Genomic DNA, 24,478 nt, shown 5'->3' with positions numbered 1-24,478 from the left:
TTCGAATTCTTCTTAAGAATTAAATAATCAATAGCTTTAATTATTAAATATTATTCTTCTTCTAAATTATTAAATTGGTAAATTGATTAATTGATTTGTATGTTTTGATTATTTAGTTAATTTTACTCTTTTAAATTTTTATAATTAATTAATTAGTAATTTTTATTATTTAAATTGATAACTATGACTTTTAATTAAATAAATTGTCTAAATTATTCAACTATTTAATTTTCTAATTATATTTCTTTTTAAAATAAATAAAATGCTTATTCATTTAATTATTTAATCTTAATTTCTTCCTCTCAATCAATTGATTAGCTATTTGTCCTCTATAATTAAATGATTCTTTAATTTAGTTAAGTACTCATTTTTCTAAATGCATTTATTCTAAAATGAAATCAAAATTTTATTTTATAATTATTTAATCCTAATTTCTTCCCATGAACTACAACTCACTTAGTGTGAGTTCAATCAACTTAGTCTAAGTAAATCATGCAATCGATTGTCTTCTAAATATAACAATCAATTTGTCTCATTGAATTCATTCGTTCATTTTCAATCTTTTATTAGATCTCCACCATTAATCTATATCAAACAATCTATAAATCAATCATCTGTCATCAAACCAAATCATAACTAAACAATCAATATGGATCATTGTCGTCATCATACTCGAATTCTTATCAATCATTCATCATCATTCAAGAACTACAACCTACGAAAATTGAGGACAACAATGAAGGTATTATTCTTTGTTTATTCATTTATTCTTGCTTGTGCTATATAGACTTTATTGCTAAGATTTAAGATCTTATGTGTTTTCTAAGGTTTGTGATCAACTCTTCGATGATTCACATGGATTTCTATCCAACCCCTTACAAAAATAATCACTTGGGGAGAGGATTCAATAGTTGAGTACCCGATAATAAGGTTAATAGACTATTTAACATGCAATATCTTTAACAATATTGTACCAATAGTTGTAACTTTAAAGTTGTGAGTGTTGATGATGATTGCTCATAATTGAATGAAGTGTATTCATTTAGTGTATTCTTTTTGAACACCTTGATAATAAACCAATTGATGTGACATCATATTGTAAGCAAAGAATTGACTAAAGTAGAATAAAAATTTAAATGTAAATTGAAAATTTGAAGCATGTGCTCCACTACTAAATCTTTAAAATTTTAATTTTTTCAAAACAAATTTCACCCTCAAGTCCTTGGCATACATGCACTAAAGTTAAAAAAAAGTCAAATATAATTTTTTTTTCTCAAAATTTTTGTTGTTTTCAATCACAAAAATATGCAGATCGTGAAAATCAAGTCTTGAAAATTTTAAAAAAACTTCACTGTGTTTTTAGATTTTTAAAAAATTGGGTCAAGGATGCATTTGTAAGGAAGACTATCCCAAGTCCTTCATAGACTTAGGTGTTTCGATACTTGAACCTCAAATTTTGGGAGGACCAATGCAGGTTAGATAAAATAATTGGATCTCGGGGCGGTGGAACTGTATAAATTTATGTGTTTCAAGTGAAGAGCTGTATATTGTTCTCCCTAGACAGAGAAGCCATCAATCGCCATTAATAAACGAAGCTTTTAAACATTATATTCCTCTCTCTATATAGAAGAGAGGTGCCCGTACCAAAAATTTGCCAAAAGTGATCCACCACGAGTCACCATTTTAGCGCGACTCACTTTTTTTGGATGCGAAAAGAAGCGACATGTGAGCAACCGACATAAGCAATTTTAGATTAATAGAAGTCGCCGTCTCGGCGAACTGACAACCGAATCTGTCGCAGGTTTATTTGAATGATGTAATTTGGAGTGATATAAATAAGGATTGGGTAAGTAGAGGTTGTTGGGAGTTGGAGTACTGGTTTTTCTAACATCTGGCAGACAGCTGAGCATCCAAAACAGTCGGAGCTGGACTTTGGACTGAGGCTTCTCTTCCAAACAAGAATCCCATTCCAAAAATGTCCATGTGAGTGCCAGATCGACTAAGCTTTAACCCCTTTTTCATAGCTTACCCTGCTCGCTTTCTTTGATACCGCGTCTTGTACGATTCTCGTTTCCCTTTTTTGGGTCTAAGAGCAATGCTTTCTGCATTGCGACCAGAACGATGTCGAAAAATTTCTTAGCTTTTGATCGCAGATTCGCTCAATTGGATATCAAAGTTGAGTATTCCCGTTTTGAATTCGAAATCAGAGTCGAGTAGTCCTGTATTGTGCGTCCCAGTTCATCTGTATGTGATGGTGCCGAAGACTTTCTTCCTCTATTTTTGCCCGCAAATTTGTTCGTGATATGGATGATTTTTCATCCAAAAATATACTTTCTTTCCCTTTCTATTCGGTTGAGCTCCCCCTCATTACTCATTCCATTCTTTTTTTTCAATTATTTTCGAAAAGCTTTTGGATTTTTCTAATTTTGTCTGAATGCATATACAAAATTCACATCTTTTCTTAAGAACATGATGTTTGTACTACTGGTATATGACGCCGTAAGTGTATAGTTATGCTTATCACATTATGTGAAGGGGTTGTTGAACTGTCTGTTTTCCCGGAATTACTGCCACTTGAGCTGCAGTAAACACAGCTCAGTAAAACTAATTAGGTCCCGTAATGTAATTAAAAGTGTCAGACTGTATGCCGCTCATTTATTTTTTATATCCAATTGAGTCGAAATTTGTAGATGTTATGCCATCGTCGGTCCAGGATATGCAAATGTTGATGACGTGAGCCGTTTTTTCTGAACATTGAGCTGAGGCGAGGGACAATGGGCTTCTCTTGCCTGATGCAGAAGATAGCAGGAAAATGCAGCTGCAAACAATTATCTGTAAGTAACCTGTTTGCCGTTTTCCACTAGCTCAAATCCTCAGAACTGGTTGTATTAGTGGCAAATTGTTGTTTAGCTTCATGCAAACGAAAGAGTGGCATAGTATGGGAATCTGGCATTGTGCAGGTTTGTGCGGTTTTCAGATTCCCATTTGATTAGTTTTTCATCTAAATCTTGAAACCGAAATGTTTCCATACTACATGAAGGTACTATCAACTGTATACTTCCTCATGTTAGTGCAGAAACTGTTCAAGGATTCTTTCTGGACCTCCACTAGAAGCATATCCTTCATTTAACTATTACGGTGCTCACCTTAATAGATTTGGCATGGCTATCATTGCTGCATTCCATTCTTTTCATCTATATTTGGAGGTGGTGAATCTCAGGGATCCAATACATTTGTTACAATGTCAAAATACCCGAGCTAAGAAGCCCAGTTGCAAAACCATTTACCAGAAGGGAATGCATCACAATTTATGATGTGTACCTGCCCTGAAAGGGCAATCCATTCCAGTGGACCAACGCTTATTTGTAATTGCTACATAAATCACCCAGTAGGGCTTCTTGTCAAAATGGTTTTCAGAGGCTGTAAGTGATCAGAATTGTTCATTTCTGGTTTCTGCTTACAATTGAACTATGTGGAAAATACAAGATGCTACGGAATTCTTTTGCCTTGTTTTGTTGGAAACTAGATGCCACGGAATTCTTTTGCTTTGTTTTGTAGGAAACTAGGACTTGAATGCAATCACAAGCGTTGTTCTTCAAATGAATTTGGCAGCTACAGATAGCTTAAAGTTTAAGATAGTGATAGTTGAAAATAGAAGACCTCGAAGATGAGCTATGCACTTATCTGTTACTAGATTTTAATGACATGTAATAAGTTGTAGTCAAGAACTCACGTTGGGTAGGAAGCTCATTTGCCTACCAATTTTTCAAATTTTACATTTAAATTTTAATTCCATTCCCAAATTAACATCTAGAGAACTATTCTAACAGTTCACCCAGCAGAAATGAAAGGCTTGAATTATGTTCAACTTCTAAACTTGTCTTAAAATTAATGCTTTAAAGATTCAAGGAGTAAATGCTAAACTCACGCTGATTGTTTTCTCTATCTCAACTTCAAGCAATGCTTTTATTCCTTCATTGTGGTTGCACTGAGCTTGAGGATCTTATGGCACATAGTTAAATAATCTGTGGTGCCTGCACTCTGTCTGGGTCCCAGAGCTTGAAAGAATACTATTTCTGCACGTCTTTGGGGCTCAAAAGAATGTTAACTCTTACAGTTAGAGTAGATCAAATAAACAGACTTGATTTTGTTCTGAAGTTAAGATGGACTGGACATTAATAATTTGTAAGTGGTGGATTGCTGTGGAAGACAGATTTTTGAACCTGTTTAATTTCTTAAGATTTGTTTTACTCTTTGCTTACAGATTGAAGGCCCATCTCAATCAGATTGGACATGGCAAAATATTTGTTGCCGCCACAGATTTCTTTCAGTGACAGGACTTCTACTACTAGCTTTTGTCATTGGCAGCTTTGCTCTTTACAATAGAAATACACAAGTACGATATTCACTACTTTCAATATTTTTTCTTGTTATTCTTTTCATATTTCATTATCAGACATAAGTTGCTTTGACAGAGCACATTTGTAGCATCTTGCCGATAGCTAGAAGTTAACATATACAAGCTACAAATTGTCACTGAAGTCAGTCTGTACCATAAAGATGGTTTCCTTCATTGGTTCTGGCTTCTGAACTTAGGATATAAAAGATATTGAAGTAAGTTTGTTGTTGAGAATTTAAGGGTTTGAGAAATACTAAATGCTGTTATGTGGATATTACATAAACAGATATCGTCAATATGGCAGAGCTCCAATGACATACATGATCACTTATCTGTAGAGTCTAATGGTATACAGAAAAATGTGTCCTTTGCCAAGGCTCCAGCTTCTGGTCTTATAGAGGAGGCTGTCTCTAGTCCTCTGCAGCAGCCTGCTCCTAATATGATGCAGGAGTCTGCCCCTAGTACTATGCAGATGACTGATTCAAAAGGAATTGAGGTTTGATTTTCTATCTTATTCTTGTAGTTGATATTAACAAATGGACTATTAAATTGAGTGTCATATTTCAGTAACCTTTGACTTGTCAGGTAAAGTATGAAGAGAAATGCATTGGTGGAAGCGGAGCCTTGCCAAAAGCAGTTGTGCAGGAAACCTCAGACCTCAAGATGCGGTCATTGTGGGGTGATCCTATGGTGGAGGTAAGTTGAACTTGACCTTTGAAATTATGCAGATGCTAAGAAATGTTCATATAATAGATTAGAAAGGGCATTGAACTTTTTTCCATTGCTTGAACTTTTTTCATGTTGTTTTTTGTTCATTATATCATAATTTAGGGATTTGATTTTATTTTCTTCCTCACTTGCATCCTTGCATCCTTTTAAAACATAACATCCATGCTTTTGAACCACGACCTTTGTTTCTCAGTCTTGGGCTAACATTCAGGTAATAAAAACAAATAACGCTTTAGATAGGCAATTTTAATGCAGTCAACATAATTTAACTCCTGCATTTTTTCTAGTTATCTGGGTAGCTGGAAACTTATAAATACTTTTTGGTTTTGAGTATGCCATGAAATTGTGTATTCTCTTGATTCATCATAATCATCATCTGTGACATATCCATTGATTATTGCACCACTATGTTTTTGACAGGATAAAAGAAAAAGTCCGGAGAACTTGCTTGCAATTGCAGTAGGAATAAAGCAGAAAGAAAATGTGAAGAAAATGCTTGAGAAGGTATATCTTTGGTTATATATTTTATTGAATAGCTTTTTCTGTGTACTTTTGAACTTTGCTCTGAAAGGGAATCGAGTCAGGTTTAAAATTATGATACTAATTTTATAGTTCATGATGATTCTGTTTCCAGTTCTGTCCAAAGAACTTTACTGTGATGCTATTCCATTATGATGGGGTAATAGATAATTGGAGTGATTTGGAAGGGAGTGAGAGGGCTATTCATGTGGCTGCAATTAATCAAACCAAGTGGTAATATTGACAACCAATCTACCACCAGCCTTCAAAGTTCCTTTTTCTTTAGCAATGAAGTATTTGGCAAAGGGAATTATGAGAGCTTTTCTTATGATATATTATATAAAATGCATTCTGAAGGCATGGTTAATGAATTCTTGATTTTTAAAATTTTTGAGATTCTGATTGTTGGAATGCATTTCCATTCAAGGTGGTTTGCCAAAAGATTCTTGCATCCAGATATAGTTGCCACTTACAATTATATCTTCCTTTGGGATGAGGATCTTGGAGTTGAAAATTTCAATGCAGATAGGTATGCATAACTTACACTGTATTTATTTAAATTTGCAAAGGGTTTAACTCATTCATAAGTTAAGCATTAAGCATAGGAATGAGACTAAATTAAGCATTAGAATGAGTGGACAAGAATTTTCTAATATCCTATAGTGCTAGCATCGCTAATGGATTCTGTACAATTTTTTTAATTGTAAATATTTTTATGACATTACTAATATGTAAAACCAGTAGATACTTGGCTATTATGGAGGAAGAAGGATTGGAAATTTCACAGCCTGCTTTGGATGTATCTAAGTCAGAGGTTCACCATGAAATCACAGCAAGGGTTAAAAAGTCAAGGGTCCACAGGTAAGATTTTCTAGTCTATTGATTATATTTGTTATAGAGTTATATGCTGTTAGATCAAACTGCATTACAGAAAAATTCCATGGAGAAGAAAATGATTATTTTTTGGATTTAGAATAAACTTGTCAAATATTCACTCTTTGAATAATATCAGTCCATAGTTTAGAGAATCTAGAAATTCTATGTATGGGATATTGTCCAATCATAAATTTGGTGTGTGGTCTTCAGGAGGATGTATAAAAGTCGAGGTGGTCATCGATGCTCTGAAAATAGCACTGCACCTCCTTGTACTGGGTAAGACTTAGGAATGAGTTAAATCCATTGTTAAAGAGATCATTACAACATATATGTTAACAATTTTTGTGGTGAATTGTACTAATTTGTTGCAATTTTTCTACCTCATACTTAGATGGGTAGAGATGATGGCTCCTGTATTCTCCCGGGCTGCATGGCGCTGTACATGGGGTATGATCCAGGTATATGTTTCTAAACGTTTGATTTCAATATGTTGAAGTATGCCTTTTTTGTTCCACTTGTTTATTTTATATTGATAGTGCATCAAATATAAATTGTGATTTTAGAGCTTGGAAGCATAGAATGAGAATCACATAAGTAAGAGGGATAGATGCTTTCTTTTCTAATTAAACCTTAGAACACCCAAATCGCTGTAATTATGCCAAGATAAATTCAGGATTTTCAAATTGGTCACTGGTTTAATTTTTATTGATGGTTTCATCAAAATAGAAATGACAGAGTTAAAGCTACAATAGTAAGTGATATAGATTAATCATGCTAATAAAACCTCAGAACATCCAAAATTGATGTAATCACCTATCTTTAGATATGGAAAACCACTAAAAACCATGCTTTCTTGTATATGTATACAGATATAAGTATTGGTATGCCATTTTCAAAATTAGGGCGACCTGGGTGTACTTTTTTGTGTCTATAGGGATTGGATGACTTCTTGCAGTTAGCAAAGTTTCCTTTTTTCCGTTTCACTTCATTTTCCATTGATGTTTTTATCAAATACAATTGAGAAATTTGGAGCTTGAGAGTATAGAATGAGAATCATATTAGTAAGTGAAATAATGCTTTTATGCCAAGAAAAACTCAGAACTAACTTGATCACTTGATTATATTTTTATTGATAATTGCATCAAAATATATATGATAATTCTAGAGTTTGAAAGCATATACTGAGAACCACATTAGTAAGTAGGATGGATTCTATTATGTTAATAAAACCTCAGAACATGATGTAATGTGCGTTAACCATCCATAGAAATGAGTTTCACTCAAAACCATGTTTTTCTTGTTTGCAATGCGGGTATAGGTACTGGAATGGCATTTTCAAAATCAGGGTAACTTGAGTATACACTGTGTGTTCTTAAGGGATTGGGTGATCTGTTGCACTAATAGAAAATAGGAACTACCATTGAATGCAAATTTTAAGCACAGGAATGTACTGTAATTGTAGATAATTGAATAATGCTGTACCTGCATCTTAAAAGTAGATAACAACTTCTAGGGAGTCATTTTGGTAGGACAGCCTATAAAAGTCATATAACAATGTCACATATAGTGTATTGTGATGTTTGGCATATTATGTAGGAGTAAATTTTAGTTTCATAAATCAGCGACTTAATAATTATGGTGCCATTTGGTGTTAATCTAAATTGTACAGAATTAAGAATACCAAAAAGAATGAACAAATGTAGAACATAACAGAATTAAAAACAAAATAGAAGAGTACACACAGGGAACTTTTTTGAGTTCTAAAGCAGTTTCGGATTAGAAAGAGGAGTCTTATTTGATAAGCTTCTTTTTTGGATAGAGAACATCTGAACAGTAAAATATTTTCAAACCGGAAAGTGGGTCATCGTAGCCCCAGAAGAAGCTCGTGGAGATTTCTATTCATCATTCTAAATAATAAATTAGATCTCAATGTTTTGTTTTAAAGTGAGGTAAGACTGGTGTGTCTGGGGTTTACTCTGTAAGGCTGATGTATGTTTGTTTGTAACCAAACTTGATAGTCTTGTGCAAATAGAAATATTGGACATGTCGAGAAGGAATATGTATTTGACTTACCTAATTGAATTTGACTTGTTTAAAGAAATAAATTATAAAACACATTTCTTTACTAAGATTCTATGCTAAAGCAATAAATCACACAATGATGAGCAACTAATCCTAATATAATGAGGTGAGATGGTAACATTAAAGTAGGAATGCGGACTTGGCTTCAATTGCGGCAATGGAATTCTTTGGTGAAGATTGTCCTCAGTGACCTCAGTTAGTGTTTGTGATTATTTATGGTTTGGGTATACTCTGATAAATTGTTGATTGTTCTCTTCTTTGCATTTGGTCATTCCACACCATGGGAATGATCTTCATGCATATAGAGTTTAGCTTGATTTGAAAATCCAACCCTAATTGTGGAAATGATGTGCAGATCTTATGTCTAAACTGATTTTTTCTTGGCTTGTCCATCTATGTCTTAAAATTGGCAATGCTAATGGATGTCTTTACGAGCTTTCTATGTGAGGTCTTATTCTTGGTCAAATCCTTGGACAAAAACTAATGCTTTGTATAATGGCCGAAACATGCCAAGCAACCATGTGTTATGCCCATTTTGTCACTTATGAAGTAGATGTTGATGTAAGTTGATGGCAATGATTGAAGTGCAAGTTGTGCATTTGCTTCAAACCACAAGTCTTGCACATATGCTCATTTTGTTACATCTCTTGTGCTATTAACATGTTTTCTCTAGATAGCACCATGATGCATAATTCATAAATGTAAAGCTAGTAGTATGGTCACACATGTTAATCATCAATGTCATTAGTTATGAGCAACAATACAACTCAACACAACTTAGTTGTAAATGCAACAATCTCATGTCCATCAACAATGCCACATTAGAGGTTCTTTGTGCAAGCTTTGGCATCTTTACCATGTCTCCTCACACATTGTCCACTCCAAATTTTTATGCTTTTGAATATTGTGCACAATTGTTCATGCAAGCACATGCTCTTCTTTCATGACTTTGTATTGGGCCATACTTATGCAATAATTGAATTAACATTGTACAGTTGTGCCTTGCATTTCAGCTCCATGTAATTTTGACAATTGGCACCATATAGTTTGAGAGCTCTTGTCATTCCTATTGTATATTCATGTGTGAATATCTAAATGTACACATTTTAAAGTAGGTAGACATTAGGCATCCTAAGCATAGGATAGACTTTCTAAGAGTACCTTGGCAAATTAGATGGACACACATTCTTTTTGTTCATGGGAGCTTGCACTTGTAGTATTATTATCGACAATCTATTCGTATTTCTAGTATACAAATCTCATTTCATGCTCAATTGAAAAGTAATGTATAGTAGGGAGCTGGGTTAGGATTGGAGTTGAAATCAAACCTGGGAATTAGGATGTCATTTATACACTACGAGTGCTCCTTAAGTCAATGAATGCAACACACATGTTGAAGTAAAACTCTTAGAATGTGTAGAGATATAATTAGGTTAGTTTTAATCTAACTACCAACATTTAAATAGAAACATGCTACTTGTAATGCATTATTTGCACTAGGGACAATTGAGTCAAAGTGAGCCCCCAAAATAGAGGGGAAAAGTGCAAGCTTGCAAGGTATGCAATTTTCACCCTTATGATTTATCTCAACTTTGACTTGCATGTGAATTTCTATGAACCTTCATGTTAAAGTCAACAAGTAGTGTAATTTCCCATTAAAATTTTATAACAAACCTTGGCTCACAATTATAATGGTTTGCACGATTAAACTTAAGTATGAAATCCTTATTTCTTCTTGTGATATTACTATCACAAGTCAACTATGTTGTTTTTGAGTCAAACTCATTGAACCATGTTTCAAGAATTGTAGTTCACAAGAATCCATGTCTCATGAGAATGAATGGAACACTTAGAAGTCATTGCATCTGGGTGATGCTCACAGCATGAAGCATCAGGACTTACAATTGTGATATTTCTGTGAGGATTCAACTGTATATTTTTTGATTCAAACTCATTGACCCATGTTTAATAAGTAGTGGTTCACAAGAACCCATCTCTCATGAGAATGAATGGAACACTTAGCCCTCATTGCATCTAGGTGATACTCACAGCTATGAAAATGATATATGAAGGTGGGTATAAAGACACATGAAAAGGGATAAACTATAAATATAGATAAACTATTTAATACAATGGGACATAAGTGGCTCTGTTCAACCTTTTTATTGAGAAATAACTTTTTGTTTGTATTTGCATCTTTGGATCACAGTGATAAGCGCAGGCTACTACCAGATCTAAGGATCATACAGTAATAGCGAATGCTGCTGCTTGTAAGAGTCTGATATCTACCAGTCTATGGAGTAACTTGTCACTATTTCTTCCATGATCATATGTCTTCAAATCAGTCATGGTGATGTTTTGTAAGCTACTTAGACATGAATATCTCAAGTGCAAATAGATCTATTGGTTTGATGACTCCTCCACACAACTCTATCATGCTAAACTGTTCTGCATGTTTTATAACTCAGAATCTGAAAAATTTGAAGGTATGAAATTGCTAGAACATTTGGACAATGAATTCTTTACAAGTACAACCACTTGTAACAGTTTGGATATTTGTGGCCCTGCAACAATTTGACATGGAAGCTTTTGAAGTGTAATCACTGCAACAAACTGGAACAATGATAATTTGCAGGTACAGTTTGCAAGTAATTACTTTCGGGTTTGAAGTTTCTGTAGCAGACTGAAATTAGGCAATTTTGTGATGTCAGTTTGCTAACAGTGCTTTTCAAGGATTTGGCTGCTGCTATGTATTGATTATGAAAATATATTGTAGGCACAGTCAGTAGCTAGACCTAGAAAACATAATTTGGAGGCTGTATAATGTTAGTCATAATCTAAAATAACACTAATGTATAGGTATAATCGTTGGGATAGGTTGTGATATTGCTATTAGGATTTAACTGTGTGATTTTGAGTCAAACTCATTGACCCATGTTTCATGAGTAGTGATTCAACATGAATCCATCTCTCATGAGAATAAATGGAACACTTAGCACTCATTGGATCTAGGTGATGCTCATAGGGGTGAAGCACCGGGACTTCCCAGGAGGTCACCCATCCCAGTACTACTTCAGCCCGAGCGCGCTTAACTATGGAGTTTCCTCCATGGTTAGACCAAAAGCTTGCAACCCCATTTGCAAAACCTTCACCAAGTGCTGTGCCTTATGAACCATTCATTAGAAAGCCCATTAAGCTATTGATAAGTAGGAGATAATTTCCACAGCAAGTCAAATTGTGATATTGCTATCAAGATTTAACTGTGTAATTTTGAGTCAAACTCATTGACCCATGTTTCATGAGTAGTGACTCAACATGAATCCATCTCTCATGAGAATAAATGGAACACTTAGCACTCATTGGTTCTAGGTGATGCTCACAGGGGTGAAGCACTGGGACTTCCCGGGAGGTCACCCATCCTAGTACTACTCCAGCCTGAGCGCGCTTAACTACAAAGTTTCCTCCATGGTTAAACCCAAAGCTTGCAACCCCATTTGCAAAACCTTCACCAAGTGTTGTGCCTTATGAACCATTCATTAGAAAGCCCCTTAAGCTCATCAATTGATAAGTAGGAGATAATTTCCATAGCAAGTCAAATTGTGATATTGCTATCAGGATTTAACTGTGTGATTTTGTGTCAAACTCATTGACTCATGTTTCATGAGTAGTGATTTAACATGAACACATCTCTCATGAGAATAAATGGAAAACTTAGCCTCATTGGATCTAGGTGATGCTCACAGGGGTGAAGCACCGGGACTTTTCGGGAGGTCACCCATCCCAGTACTACTCTAGCTTGAGTGCGCTTAACTACGGAGTTTCCTCCATGGTTAAACCCAAAGCTTGCAAACCCATTTGCAAAACCTTCACCAAGTGTTGTGCCTTATGAACCATTCATTAGAAAGCCCCTTAAGCTCATTGATTAATAAGTAGGAGATAATTTCCACAAGAAGTCAAATTGTGATATTGCTATCAGGATTTAACTATGTGATTTTGAGTCAAACTCATTGACCCATGTTTCATGAGTAGTGATTCAACATGAATCCATCTCTCATGAGAATAAATGGAACACTAAGCACTCATTGGATCTAGGTGATGCTCATAGGGGTGAAGCACCAGGATTTCCCAGGAGGTCACCCATCCTAGTACTACTCCAGCTTGAGTGCGCTTAACTATGGAGTTTCCTCCATGGTTAAACCCAAAGCTTGCAACCCCATTTGCAAAACCTTCACCAAGTGTTGTGCCTTATGAACCATTCATTAGAAAGCCCCTTAAGCTCATCAATTGATAAGTAGGAGATAATCTCCATAGCAAGTCAAATTGTGATATTGCTATTAGGATTTGACTGTGTGATTTTGAGTCAAACTCATTGACCCATGTTTAATGAGTAGTGATTCAACATGAATCCATCTCTCATGAGAATAAATGGAATACTTAGCACTCATTGGATCTAGGTGATGCTCACAGGGGTGAAGCACGGGGACTTCCTAGGAGGTCACCCATCCCAGTACTACTCTAGGCTGAGCGTGCTTAACTACAGAGTTTCCTCCATGGTTAAACCCAAAGCTTGCAACCCCATTTGCAAAACCTTCACCAAGTGCTGTGCCTTATGAACCATTCATTAGAAAGCCCCTTAAGCTCATCAATTGTTAAGTCGGAGATAATATCCACAACAAGTCAAATTGTGATATTGCTATTAGGATTTAGCTATGTGATTTTGAGTCAAACTCATTGACCCATGTTTCATGAGTAGTGATTCAACATGAATCCATCTCTCATGAGAATAAATGGAACACTTAGCACTCATTGGATCTAGGTGATGCTCACAGGGGTGAAGCACGGGGACTTCCCAGGAGGTTACCCATCCCAGTACTACTCCAACCTGAGAGCGCTTAACTACGGAGTTTCCTCCATGGTTAAACCCAAAGCTTGCAACCCCATTTGTAAAACCTTCACCAAGTGTTGTGCCTTATGGACCTTTTTAGAAAGCCCCTTAAGCTTATCAATCGATAAGTAGGAGATAATTTCCACAGCAAGTCAAATTTTGATATTGCTATCAAGATTTAACTGTGTGATTTTGAGTCAAACTCATTGACCCATGTTTCATGAGTAGTGATTCAACATGAATTCATCTTTCATGAGAATAAATGGAACACTTAACACTCATTGGATCTAGGTGATGTTCACAGGGGTGAACCACTGGGACTTCCCGAGAGGTCATCCATCCCAGTACTACTCCAACCTGAGTGCGCTCAACTACGGAGTTTCCTCCATGGTTAAACCCTAAGCTTGCAACCCCATTTGCAAAACCTTCACCAACTGTTGTGCCTTATGAACCATTGATTAGAAAGCCCCTTAAGCTCATCAATTGATAAGTAGGAGATAATTTCCACAGGAAGTCAAATTGTGATATTGCTATTAGGACTTAACTGTGTGATTTTGAGTCAAACTCATTGACCCATGTTTCATGAGTAGTGATTCAACATGAATCCATCTCTCATGAGAATAAATGGAACACTTAGCACTCATTGGATCTAGGTGATGCTCACAGGGGTGAAGCACTGGGACTTCCCGGGAGATCACCCATCCCAATACTACTCCAGCTTGAGTGCGCTTAACTATTGCTATTAGGATTTAACTGCGTGATTTTGAGTCAAACTCATTAATACATGTTTCATGAGTAGTGATTCAACATGAATCCATCTCTCATGAGAATAAATGGAACACTTAGCACTCATTTGATCTAGGTGATACTCATAGGGGTGAAGCACCGGGACCCAAAGCTTGCATGTGGTTGTAAGCTTTGGGTTTAACCATGGAGGAAACTCCGTAGTTAAGTACGCTCGGGCTGGAGTAGTACTGGGATGGGTGACCTCTCGAGATTTAACATGAATCCATCTCTCATGAGAATAAATGGAACACTTAGCACTCATTGGATTTAGGTGATGCTCATAGGGATGAAGCACCGGGACCCAAAGCTTGCATGGGGTTGCAAGCTTTGGGTTTAACCATGGAGGAAACTCTATAGTTAAGCACACTCAAGCTGGAGTAGTACTGGGATGGGTGACCTCTCGGGAATCCCAATGCTTCACCCCTGTGAGAATCACCTAGATCCAATGAGTGCTAAGTGTTCCATTTATTCTCATGAGAGATGGATTCATGTTGAATCACTACTCATGAAACATGGGTCAATGAGTTTGACTCAAAATCACACAGTTATATCCTGATAGGAATATCACAATTTGACTACTTGTGGAAATAATCTCCTGCGTATCAATTCGGATAGGTGTTTGGAAAATGCTAGCAACCTTTGGAAGCAGGTGAAACTTGATGTTTGAAACCCCAGTACAGCCATCTTATTGTCATTTCTTTGAAAGGTGCCAAGTATTGCTGGTTATGATGGTTGACAAATAACCTTAGGCCTGAACCAGCTAATGGAAATTGTGGAAGCTGTTGCTCAAATGAGTTCGAAACCTTAGCACCTGATATTGGTATGTTGAATGGCACTATATATTGTTCGTTCTCCTGTCATGACTTTTTTTATGCTTAGAAGTAATGTCAAACTGTTGCAGTTTGATTATTTGTGAAGTAACAAAATCTTGAATCCTGCTTTCTCAAAGTATATTATGATATAGGACTGGAATCTAGAAGGAAACATGCAAGAATTGAATAGCAATATAGAATGTTAATACTGTCAAAGAATGGTCTCCAAGAATGTTGTGTTTGATCTCAACTTGAATGGTGCTGAAAATGGTCTTTAGCTTGCAAAATTAATCGAATTGAAGCTTGATTCTGAAGCCTAGAAGCTTTAAGAGTTTGATAAATGGATGAAGCATAATGTGATGAATAGGTAAAATCCAAAGTTTCATGTGATAAATAGATGAAATCCAAAGCTTCATTCTGCTTTGATTGGAGTTCAGTGTTCAGTTGGGCATCAGTTTGAATGAAAGACTCAGATTTATTGATTTTCTTCCCTTTTTTCGCTTTAGTTTCTCTCCAATATTCACTTGAGGGCATTATACAAATTTGGGCGCTTTCTTTTGTTTATGTTTTGGTTTTGATGAGAAAAAGATGCTATTCAGGTACTCAAAAGAACTTTAGTGATGGATTGTTTTTTAACTTGATCTTAGCATCATAAAACATTCTAATCTGATTCTCATTGGAGACTTTCTGATGAATTTTTAAATTTTTTTGTAAGAATTTCTAAGCTTTTATTAACATTGTTCTATTTTTCTGTTGTCAAATGTTGTACCGTAATATCTGTCTTTGATGAGTTTTCCTTAATTGTCTCCTAAAACCATTTTCCCCAATGAAGCTTGAAATTGTAATGTTGAACTTTTATCATTTCCATTCACTACTTATCTATTTAAAAGAAGATAATACAATTTGAAAAAATATAAAGTTGTAAATTTTGTGCTCACCTTTTGAATTCGGGACATAACAAAAGAAAAATAGAGTCAAAAACAACTTTTCTTAAGTTTGATATACCTTTTGAATTCGGGACATAACAAAAGAAAAATAGAGTCAAAAACAACTTTTCTTAAGTTTGATATCTTACATGGGGGCAAAATATGAACACATCTTATTGTGCTAGAGAAATTTTCCTATCATTTAACAATTTCCTTATCTTTCTCTATTTGGTGTATAATAGAGCGCTCCTTAGTCTTAATATCTCTTGACATTTTTGGGACAAACATTCTTCATTTACATAATTAGGAACAAGAGATTTCAACACCTATAGACATAGCCTTGACTAGAAAGGTAGTAATTGAGATTGATAACATGATAGAAAAGACTTGGAAATATAATTGAAGGGGAAAAGTTTAGGGGTTCAAAAACTAATACCAACAAGGTGTGTTGATTCTGTGCCCATTGCAAATGGCTTTTAAGTGATCTCAAAATGTCTCTACTATGCTCCAAAAATTTATCAGCTGCTGGTACATGACTGCTAGTGAACACTAAATCAGCGAAGTTAGGTGCATCTTATCCATATAGTGCTAATATGGTAAGTGGTTTTATCGTAATGCTCTCTAAGGTTCTCTAGTGCTCTTACCATAGTATAGATCCAAAATAAATTGGCACGCTTAGTTAATTGAAAAATTAGCCCTCAGCAATACTTTGGAAGTCTTGTGCTTTGATAATAACTCAAGGTTTGAAAAATGACCTCTTCACAGTCCAAGTACTCTGGTATTGAAATATTTGGCAATTACCTTGCTGGAGATAAAAATTGTGTTGGGGAGAGATGAAAAGTCTATGTAGAACTCCTAGTACTGTTAAGGAGGTAAGGAAAGAGACATTGCAAAGGATTTCACTATCTGTGAAATTTCTCTGATGGAATTGAAAATCTCCCCGCACAGACCTGCAAAAGTATAAGGAAAATGCCTTAAGTAAACTGTGAATAGCAGGTAAGAGTTTACTTGTGAAGCTTGACAGGGAATTATCCTCGATCTATGCATTTCTACTTCAAAACTCTACTTTTATACTTGCTTCAAGGCTGACTAAATGTAGGGTTGAAAACACTGGTTTGGGCATGGATTTCTCCTAACCACTTTTATGTTTCGTGCACATGACTAATCTATTTTCTGTTATCCCAAGTATTGAGTAAATGTTTTAGGTGGATAAGCCATTTTAAGATGGTGCCTAAATACCTGTGTTTTTTTTCATTGTGGTGGAGTTTCATAATGCATTTCCAACCTTTTTTGACATAAGGTAGAACTGTTTGGTGGCAAAGTCACTTCCTAAAGGCACCCCCTTTTCTAGCTTATTTCATTATCAATTCCTAGATGTTAATCACTAAATGTGGTGGCACTCCATTGACATGGTTTTATGATCTTTTTGTCACTTTCGATGATAGACGAATTTTATGATGATACTACGACCTTATCTTATGACCGAAAAAAGAGCATTACATGATAGGCATATTTGCTTAGCTTTCCACCACCATGGGTGTGATTTTATCTAGATTTTCCACTCAACTTAGATACAACTTTCTGATACTTAAATCAGTTTGGTGCCTTTTCACTAGTCCTTTATCCCTCCCAAGGGCCCTTTTTGCACTGGCATTGCCATTGCCTCCAGTTGCCAATTCCAACAACTTAATTAGTTTACCTTGTTTTCATGGGTATACTTAATGCTTTTGTCATTTTAAAGACATTGGAAAAGTTTTCAAGTCACTTTGACACTTAGAAGAAACATTGTGAACTTTGAGAGGATAATGCCACTTCAAAATGGAGCCTTAAGGATTGATTCTCATTAATTTCTGACTTTGTGTGATTCTGTAATGGCTTGTCCACCTTTAAATAGCACCTCTTTGATTTATGTTGTTCAATTTAATACTAAGTGTGACTTTTCATCTTGCTTAAGCAGGATTTTGTGTTTTGCTAAAACTTGTCTGCAGACATTGTATTGGATTTCCACCTAGATAATGTATTGGGGCCTTTTTCTCAGCCATTTGCCAATTTTTTTTTGTATTCAAGTCTTTGGCATCCCCATTTCCTTCTTTCCTTTCGAGTGCTACCATCATTCAGGGACTTAATCTTCATTTTATATAGTTTATCCTTGAGTAACCTACAACTATTATTAATTGAAAAAATAGACCACGATTTGATAACCTTATAACTAGACAAGAAAAAGATGTAGTTGACATTGATAACATGACAAGAATGACCTGATTCATGACCACAAACTTATTAAAGACAGATCTTTAGAGGGGTACCAGAAAACCATGCTTGCTTCAACAAATCACACAAATCTTTATGGCCAATAACAAATATCAATGGAAAAGTGTTTGTTGAATAAGAGTAGAACACTCTCTACTTTTCATTCCATTTGTGGATATGTAGGTGGAAAAAGAGAGATGAATTTTGAAGTCCCAACTATGGTTGAGATAGCATACTAAAACAAAGATACATGAAATTTTTTGAGTTAAGACCAAAAGTATTAGAGGGACTGTATATTGGTGTGAAATACCAATGCTAGGACTTTTGAGTTTTTTTCCTAGTTACAAAATGTTCTAGATGTGAGCATTTTTTCCTTCAACAATCCTTTAGGAGGAATTTGGGTGTGAAAGTTCATGGTTAATTGTGTAGCCCATTTTGGGCCTAAGTTTTTGGTTATTTTAAAAAATATCCAATAAAAAAACTTTTCCAATGTTAATTTATTTTTAGATGTCAAATTTCACAGATGCTCTTCAAGTATCCAATGCTAAAACTATGCCCTTTATTGATTGTTGGGAATCCAAACTCAGGTTTCCTTTTCCAAACACTTATTAGCTGAAGGCCACAAGTTGCAAAGAGGGTGGGCACATTACTATTCTTTGTCCACCCATATGTTGATCAACTCCAATCAAGAAATGATACTACACTTTAGGATTCCATTTTTGCATTAGATGAGACCAATCGCTATGCAACATATGTCCACACAAAGCTCTTATTTTCTTGCCTTTTGTAGTTTATTGACTAGAAGAAACCTCCTTGTACACAAGTTGACAGCACTATTTGCACTAGTTGAAATTTTTGTAGCTTGTAGTTTCTCTTACCTTCATGCATGTCTCTAACATGAATGTTCCTGGTTCTGTGAAATGCTTTTCACCCTTCAGTCCTCAAGAATGCCTAATATAAATGGTTCAATTTCCTAGTTCACTTTTGTAACAACACAGGAAAACTATATAGTAACTCTTATAATTGTGTTGGTTATTGTTTAGTCTGCCATTTGGATTTAATTGTGATTAGTATGAAAATACAAAAACACATTCCACAGTGCCCCATGTGCGAGAACCATTGCTTCCCAGCATTGTTTTTTGAAAATAAGTAGATTTGAATTTAGTTTGGGTGGTGTCAATCGAAGAATAATCAATTTACTGACAAGAATGAAAGAAAGTTAACATGGGAATGCTTTCATAAAAAAAGATTGGACCAAGACATGACCCAGCTTATTTATGCTCTACTAAGTCTGACTTTGAACTCTCTATCTTTCCATCTTCATTGCAAGGATTGTCAAGCTTGGGAATTAGAAGTGGAGAAGCTAACCTTTTGTGGTAGTTATTAATGCACACACACATATTCTCAATGATTTTAAATTCATGAAAAAGTTATTGTAATTTTTATGGAATTTATTTAAAACTAAGAAACTATAGAACTTTAGCTTGATAAACTTAATTCTTCATTGAAATTTGTGCATGAGCATTCTTAAATTTTTGTGAGTAATTTTAGTTGCATCTGCTGCCAGCATTACAACTTTTTTAACTAATATTTTGGTTTTTGTAGAATGATTTGATCCATGGTTGGGGACTTGATATGAAGCTTGGCTATTGCGTACAGGTATAACAGTAAAGGGTTCTTGATTATATTATGTTCACTTTGTCTATGGGTTTCACTTTCCTTTGAGATAGGTCATGTCTATTTTCCACATCCTTATTTGGTCACAAGAATCATCACATTTTAAAATTATGAAGAAAAATGACCTCTTATGTATCACATGCTATTCTTTTTCTTTATTCATTCTCTTTTAAATCTATTATTTTCTACTAAAAAGTACCTAGTTGGATTCCACCTGAGGCCATTGATGGTGTTGTGCCATTTTTTCTTATAGGCATCTTATTGTTTAGGAGATACAAAAAGCCAAAAGGTTTTCATTTATTTAATTGATACCTTATAACACTAGATTTGAGGGCCTCTCAGATACTTGATCTCTGTTCAATTTGATGAAAGAGCAGCCTCTTTAGATCTTTGAGCATGCTTTTACATTTTCATTTGTTTACCTTCGTGTAAAATAGATGCTACTAGTTTCCTTTGTACCAAAATATATTGTTCAAAAGTTGCATTAGTCTAGACAAATAATGTAATTTTTTTGCTTTTGTTTCATGTGGAATCTTACATGGTATAAAATTGTGTCTTACAGGGAAACAGAAGCAAGAATGTTGGGGTGATTGATAGTGAATATATAGTGCATCAAGCAATACCATCTTTGGGAAATGATGACGTATGTGTATGATCTAACATGGCGCTTATTCAAGTTTTTACTATATTGTAATATTACTCCATAGATATTTTATGATCTTCATACAAGCAAATTGCCCAATATATGATGAGAATTCTTTGACATCTAGGCATGCATGTAGCACTGCTCTCTAAAAAGCAGACCATGTCAACTTGTTATTGAAACCCCGATTTTTATTATACTTGGACTATCATTTACCCTTCACAGCGCCTTCAGTTAGGTGACAAGGACTTCCAAACAGGGGCATTTTACTTCACACCTCACATGCTTTCTTACTTAAGTAGTATGGCCTCCTTGTGAAGAAGTACAACTCAAAAAGCTTTGATTTCTGCCCACAAATCAATACAGCCTGGAAAGAATGAGGTCATTAACCAAAATTAGCTGAATATTAAGGACAGATACCTCAAGCTACTTATACATTGATGGTATGATGATTAATAGGATGGTACAACCTATCCTGGAACCCTCCAAACAATTTTTAGAAGCCCTTAACAAACAGCACGAAAGCATTAAACAAATTGAAATACATTCCATTTTTTGCAACAAATTGGAAAAAACTTTACTTGTACGTGCAATAATGACTCCTGAATGAAAGCACCAAGATCAACTAGGGGATTTTATCGTTGTAACCAATTTTTTCAAGAGGGTTTTGATCCCCAAGAAATTTAGAGATAGATGTAATTGCTCTCATATGTAGTGCTGATATCATAACATGACCACCCTCAATGATGAGCTCTCAATCTCCTTTTATAACATTGTGAAATACATAAAATATTAGTTTCTCATTTCCCTTAAAAGCTCCTTTTTAAATTAAAATAATGTTTTTTTAAAATCAGAGCAAAGACCCCCTTTGCCTAGGCATTCCCCTGAAGGCACAACTGAAAACACTTTCCAGTAAATATTATACCTTAGTTGCCTATTTAGTATTGTCCTTGGGACAATTTAGGTTGTAATTATTTTAATTATTCATTCAGCCAAGTTGTGGAAAGCATCAAAAAGAGATAGATATGAAAGGCTGACAATATCATAAAGTCACTTGAGGACATATAATGGAGTCTGGATGATGAACTGAGGCAACTTGACAACAATCTATAATAGGCTGCTTCTCCAAGATGTTTGGAGAGCTTCCAAAAGGACTTGCATTACATTTTGAAAGCATCACGAGGCTTACTAAGATCATGGAAATTCCAATAAAGTTGGAGTTCTCCATTGTACACCAATTAGCCTATGAGAAAAGTTGGAAAATAGGTTAATTGCCCTCAAATCGTTTATGCCTGGGAAGATTTTGAGCACTTTTATCAGGACCTTATGGTGTAGTGGACAAATGTGCGTGGGACAATAGTAGTTGTATGTGTTCCCCCCCTTTTGACCTCTATCGAGTCTTTCATTATCACTGAACCTTGGGTCTATTCCCCAGCTGAACCATGGTCATTATCTCTACCAATCCTCTTTGACAAAATTCTTCTTGCCTTGCCTCGTTCTTCACAAGAATCTTTGCCAACTTCTTTTTCTTGTTGGGTAAGGGTTGCTTCTCTCATTGCCCATTTGTATGCTAATCTTCTCATTTTTCCTGCCCATTTTATCCATTTTTCTCACAGGTGGGTGTTTCTTCTTCCATTCCTAGTTTGGCAATATGCTTTCTTTTATCTTCTTTGCTTGATCCTTCTCTTACTTTCATGTCATTTTATAAAACAAATAATCATTGCACCATCATAATTTGCTCCATTCCATGTTCAACCATAATAGTAAGTGTCTGCACTCTCTAAGGAATGTCATCTTTGCCTTCTCTGAATAAGAATGTATTGACACCACAGACTAGTCTTGCATAGGCGCAGTATTTTTGCGAAACATGTCTGCAAGTGTTGAAACAACTTTTGAGTGGAGATAAAATTTCAATGCCTCTTCAAGTAAAATTTTATAATTTGTTGCAGCTGATACTGCATCCTAGAGAAATGAAACAATGAGTGTTTGGAACTTTGGAAGCTTCCTCATTGAGAAAAATCCAATAGATTAGCTGAGCATGCCCATTCCTTTTCTATTTTTTGCACTACTTTATTCGCCGTGTGAGATGCATTGAGAGCTCAATTTACTGAACCTTTGTGGAAATGACAAAAGACATGTAATGAACAAAACCAAACTCTTGACTTAAGACTCAGTCAAAATGATAAGATTTTAGCTCAAAATTCTACTTGATACAATTTTTTTTATAGATACAAGAAGTTTCAGTATAGTAGTTTTGTGACTTGTCCATCTCAGTTTAGTAGTTTTGTTTTTCGTCAGTGGTGGTTCTCCACATTTGTCACCAAGACACCTCATGTTGGGTAACTTTGTTAAGCGCCTTTACACTACTGTCTTGTGATATATTTCTGTACCTTATATTTTGAAACTATTCGGAAAAATAGTCTTGTATTTAGTTTTCTACCGTGTAGGTGAAAACTGTAATTGCCCGATAGCAAAAATCTTCATAGAGGCTTTGTCAAAAATAGTAGCAAATTAACCCTGATCAGAAAGGAAATAGGAGACAGATAGAAATACGCCTTGTGGTCTATTGTTTTCTGCACATTTTGCCTTGTGGTTGTTTTTTTCTGCACATTTCAACTTTCGGGAGCCCAGTCTTGTAGATATCATTAGAAAATTTCAACTTTATTTCAATGGCATTTTGCCTTGTGGTTTGTTTTTTACTGCAATTTTCAACTTTCGGGAGCCCAGTCTTGTAGATATCATTAGAAATTTCAACTTTATTTCAAGGGTTTTGCATCAGCATCATGGTTTAATTTGTTATTTTAAAATGCAGGAAAACTTAAAGAATCCTGAGGTTCTTTCTCAACCGGAGACATCAAATGTGAAAAATCCAGTAAGGATCCCTTCCATCCTTGTAGGAAATAAAAATCTTGTATGAAAGGACTATTGATTACATTAGATTTCTTGTGCAATTTATGAAATCTTGTGTATGTTTGAATTAGGGTCATCGCAAAGTGAGCTTTAATAGAAGAATAGAGGTATGTTACTTAGATCTTTTTCCCTTAAAACCTCAGAGGCCGGAAAGTCTGCCATGAATGAATTACTGACGATTAACTGTTGAAATTTTGGCAGACGAGAAGACGATCATATAATGAAATGAATATCTTCGAGAAAAGGTGGACTGAGGCGGTTGAGCAAGACAAGTGTTGGATTGATCCTTATGGGGATTCAAACTCCAAGCCCTAATTCAAATCAGATGATCAAACTAGTTGATCCAGTGTTCAATTTTTTTAAGATATGGATAATGTAAATATGAGCTCATAATTCTTTTAAAATAAGGCAGGCATGTAAGAATATTTTTTATTGTTTTCGAATAATCCTCCTCTGGAATTTTATTCACATGTAAAGTACTTGCACTGTAATTCTTTAATGAGAAATAAATGCTTGCAATTCTTGATGAATTAACAAAATTAAGTCTTATTTTCAGAGATCCGATGTTATTTTGTGATGCTGCAAAATAGTTCTTGTAAATCTACAAATAATAAGCCTTTTTAAGTGGTACATTGTCACTGCAATTTTAGGCATGTCTAGGTATTTCATTCAAACAATTTTGTACGCTGATCATTAATATTGATTCCATAAATTGAGTGACGGGCTAATATTCATAGAAGATTGCATGGGTACAGTATTATAACTATCATGAGACAATAGTAACCGATATTCCCCACATCGTGGTTGCAAATTCTTATTAGGCTAGTTGAGGCAGTCTTTTAAGTAACTTTAATTTGTATTTGGTCTAAGGGGTGGTGTTTTAGGTTAATTGCTTTGGGTTCGTCCTTATAGTTCTCTTCACTTTGTTTTATCTAGTAGTGGATTTTTTTGGTTTCCATCACGTGAAAGGTTATGGTGGGGCTA

The 24,478-nt window shown here is 35.1% G+C and overlaps 1 protein-coding gene across 3 annotated transcripts; it reads left to right on the top strand.

Moving 5' to 3' along the window:
* Window positions 1-1,452: 1,452 nt before the first annotated feature.
* Window positions 1,453-24,033, top strand: LOC149552447 (uncharacterized). 3 transcript variants are annotated; one of them, XM_089788011.1, is made up of 16 exons: window positions 1,847-1,983; window positions 2,714-2,834; window positions 4,265-4,396; window positions 4,686-4,895; window positions 4,985-5,095; window positions 5,549-5,632; window positions 5,763-5,881; window positions 6,075-6,176; window positions 6,392-6,508; window positions 6,734-6,799; window positions 6,915-6,981; window positions 19,870-19,923; window positions 20,504-20,584; window positions 23,397-23,456; window positions 23,566-23,601; window positions 23,696-24,033. In XM_089788011.1, the coding sequence occupies exons 2-16, from the start codon at window positions 2,775-2,777 to the stop codon at window positions 23,807-23,809; spliced, it is 1,413 nt and encodes a 470-aa protein (XP_089644137.1). In that variant the 5' UTR covers window positions 1,847-1,983; window positions 2,714-2,774; the 3' UTR covers window positions 23,810-24,033. The 3 variants fall into 3 exon arrangements, with proteins under 3 accessions (XP_089644136.1, XP_089644137.1, XP_089644135.1); XM_089788009.1 differs by having other exon boundaries at window positions 6,389-6,508; XM_089788010.1 differs by having other exon boundaries at window positions 1,453-2,834.
* Window positions 24,034-24,478: the final 445 nt, after the last annotated feature.

This window comes from Cupressus sempervirens, chromosome 6 (assembly GCF_028749045.1).
Source record: "Cupressus sempervirens isolate cs-2001-9-10 chromosome 6, ASM2874904v1, whole genome shotgun sequence".
Classification (NCBI taxonomy): Eukaryota; Viridiplantae; Streptophyta; class Pinopsida; order Cupressales; family Cupressaceae; genus Cupressus; species Cupressus sempervirens.
Note: the sequence above shows the minus strand (reverse complement) of the source record. Positions and strands in the feature narration are given on the sequence as shown.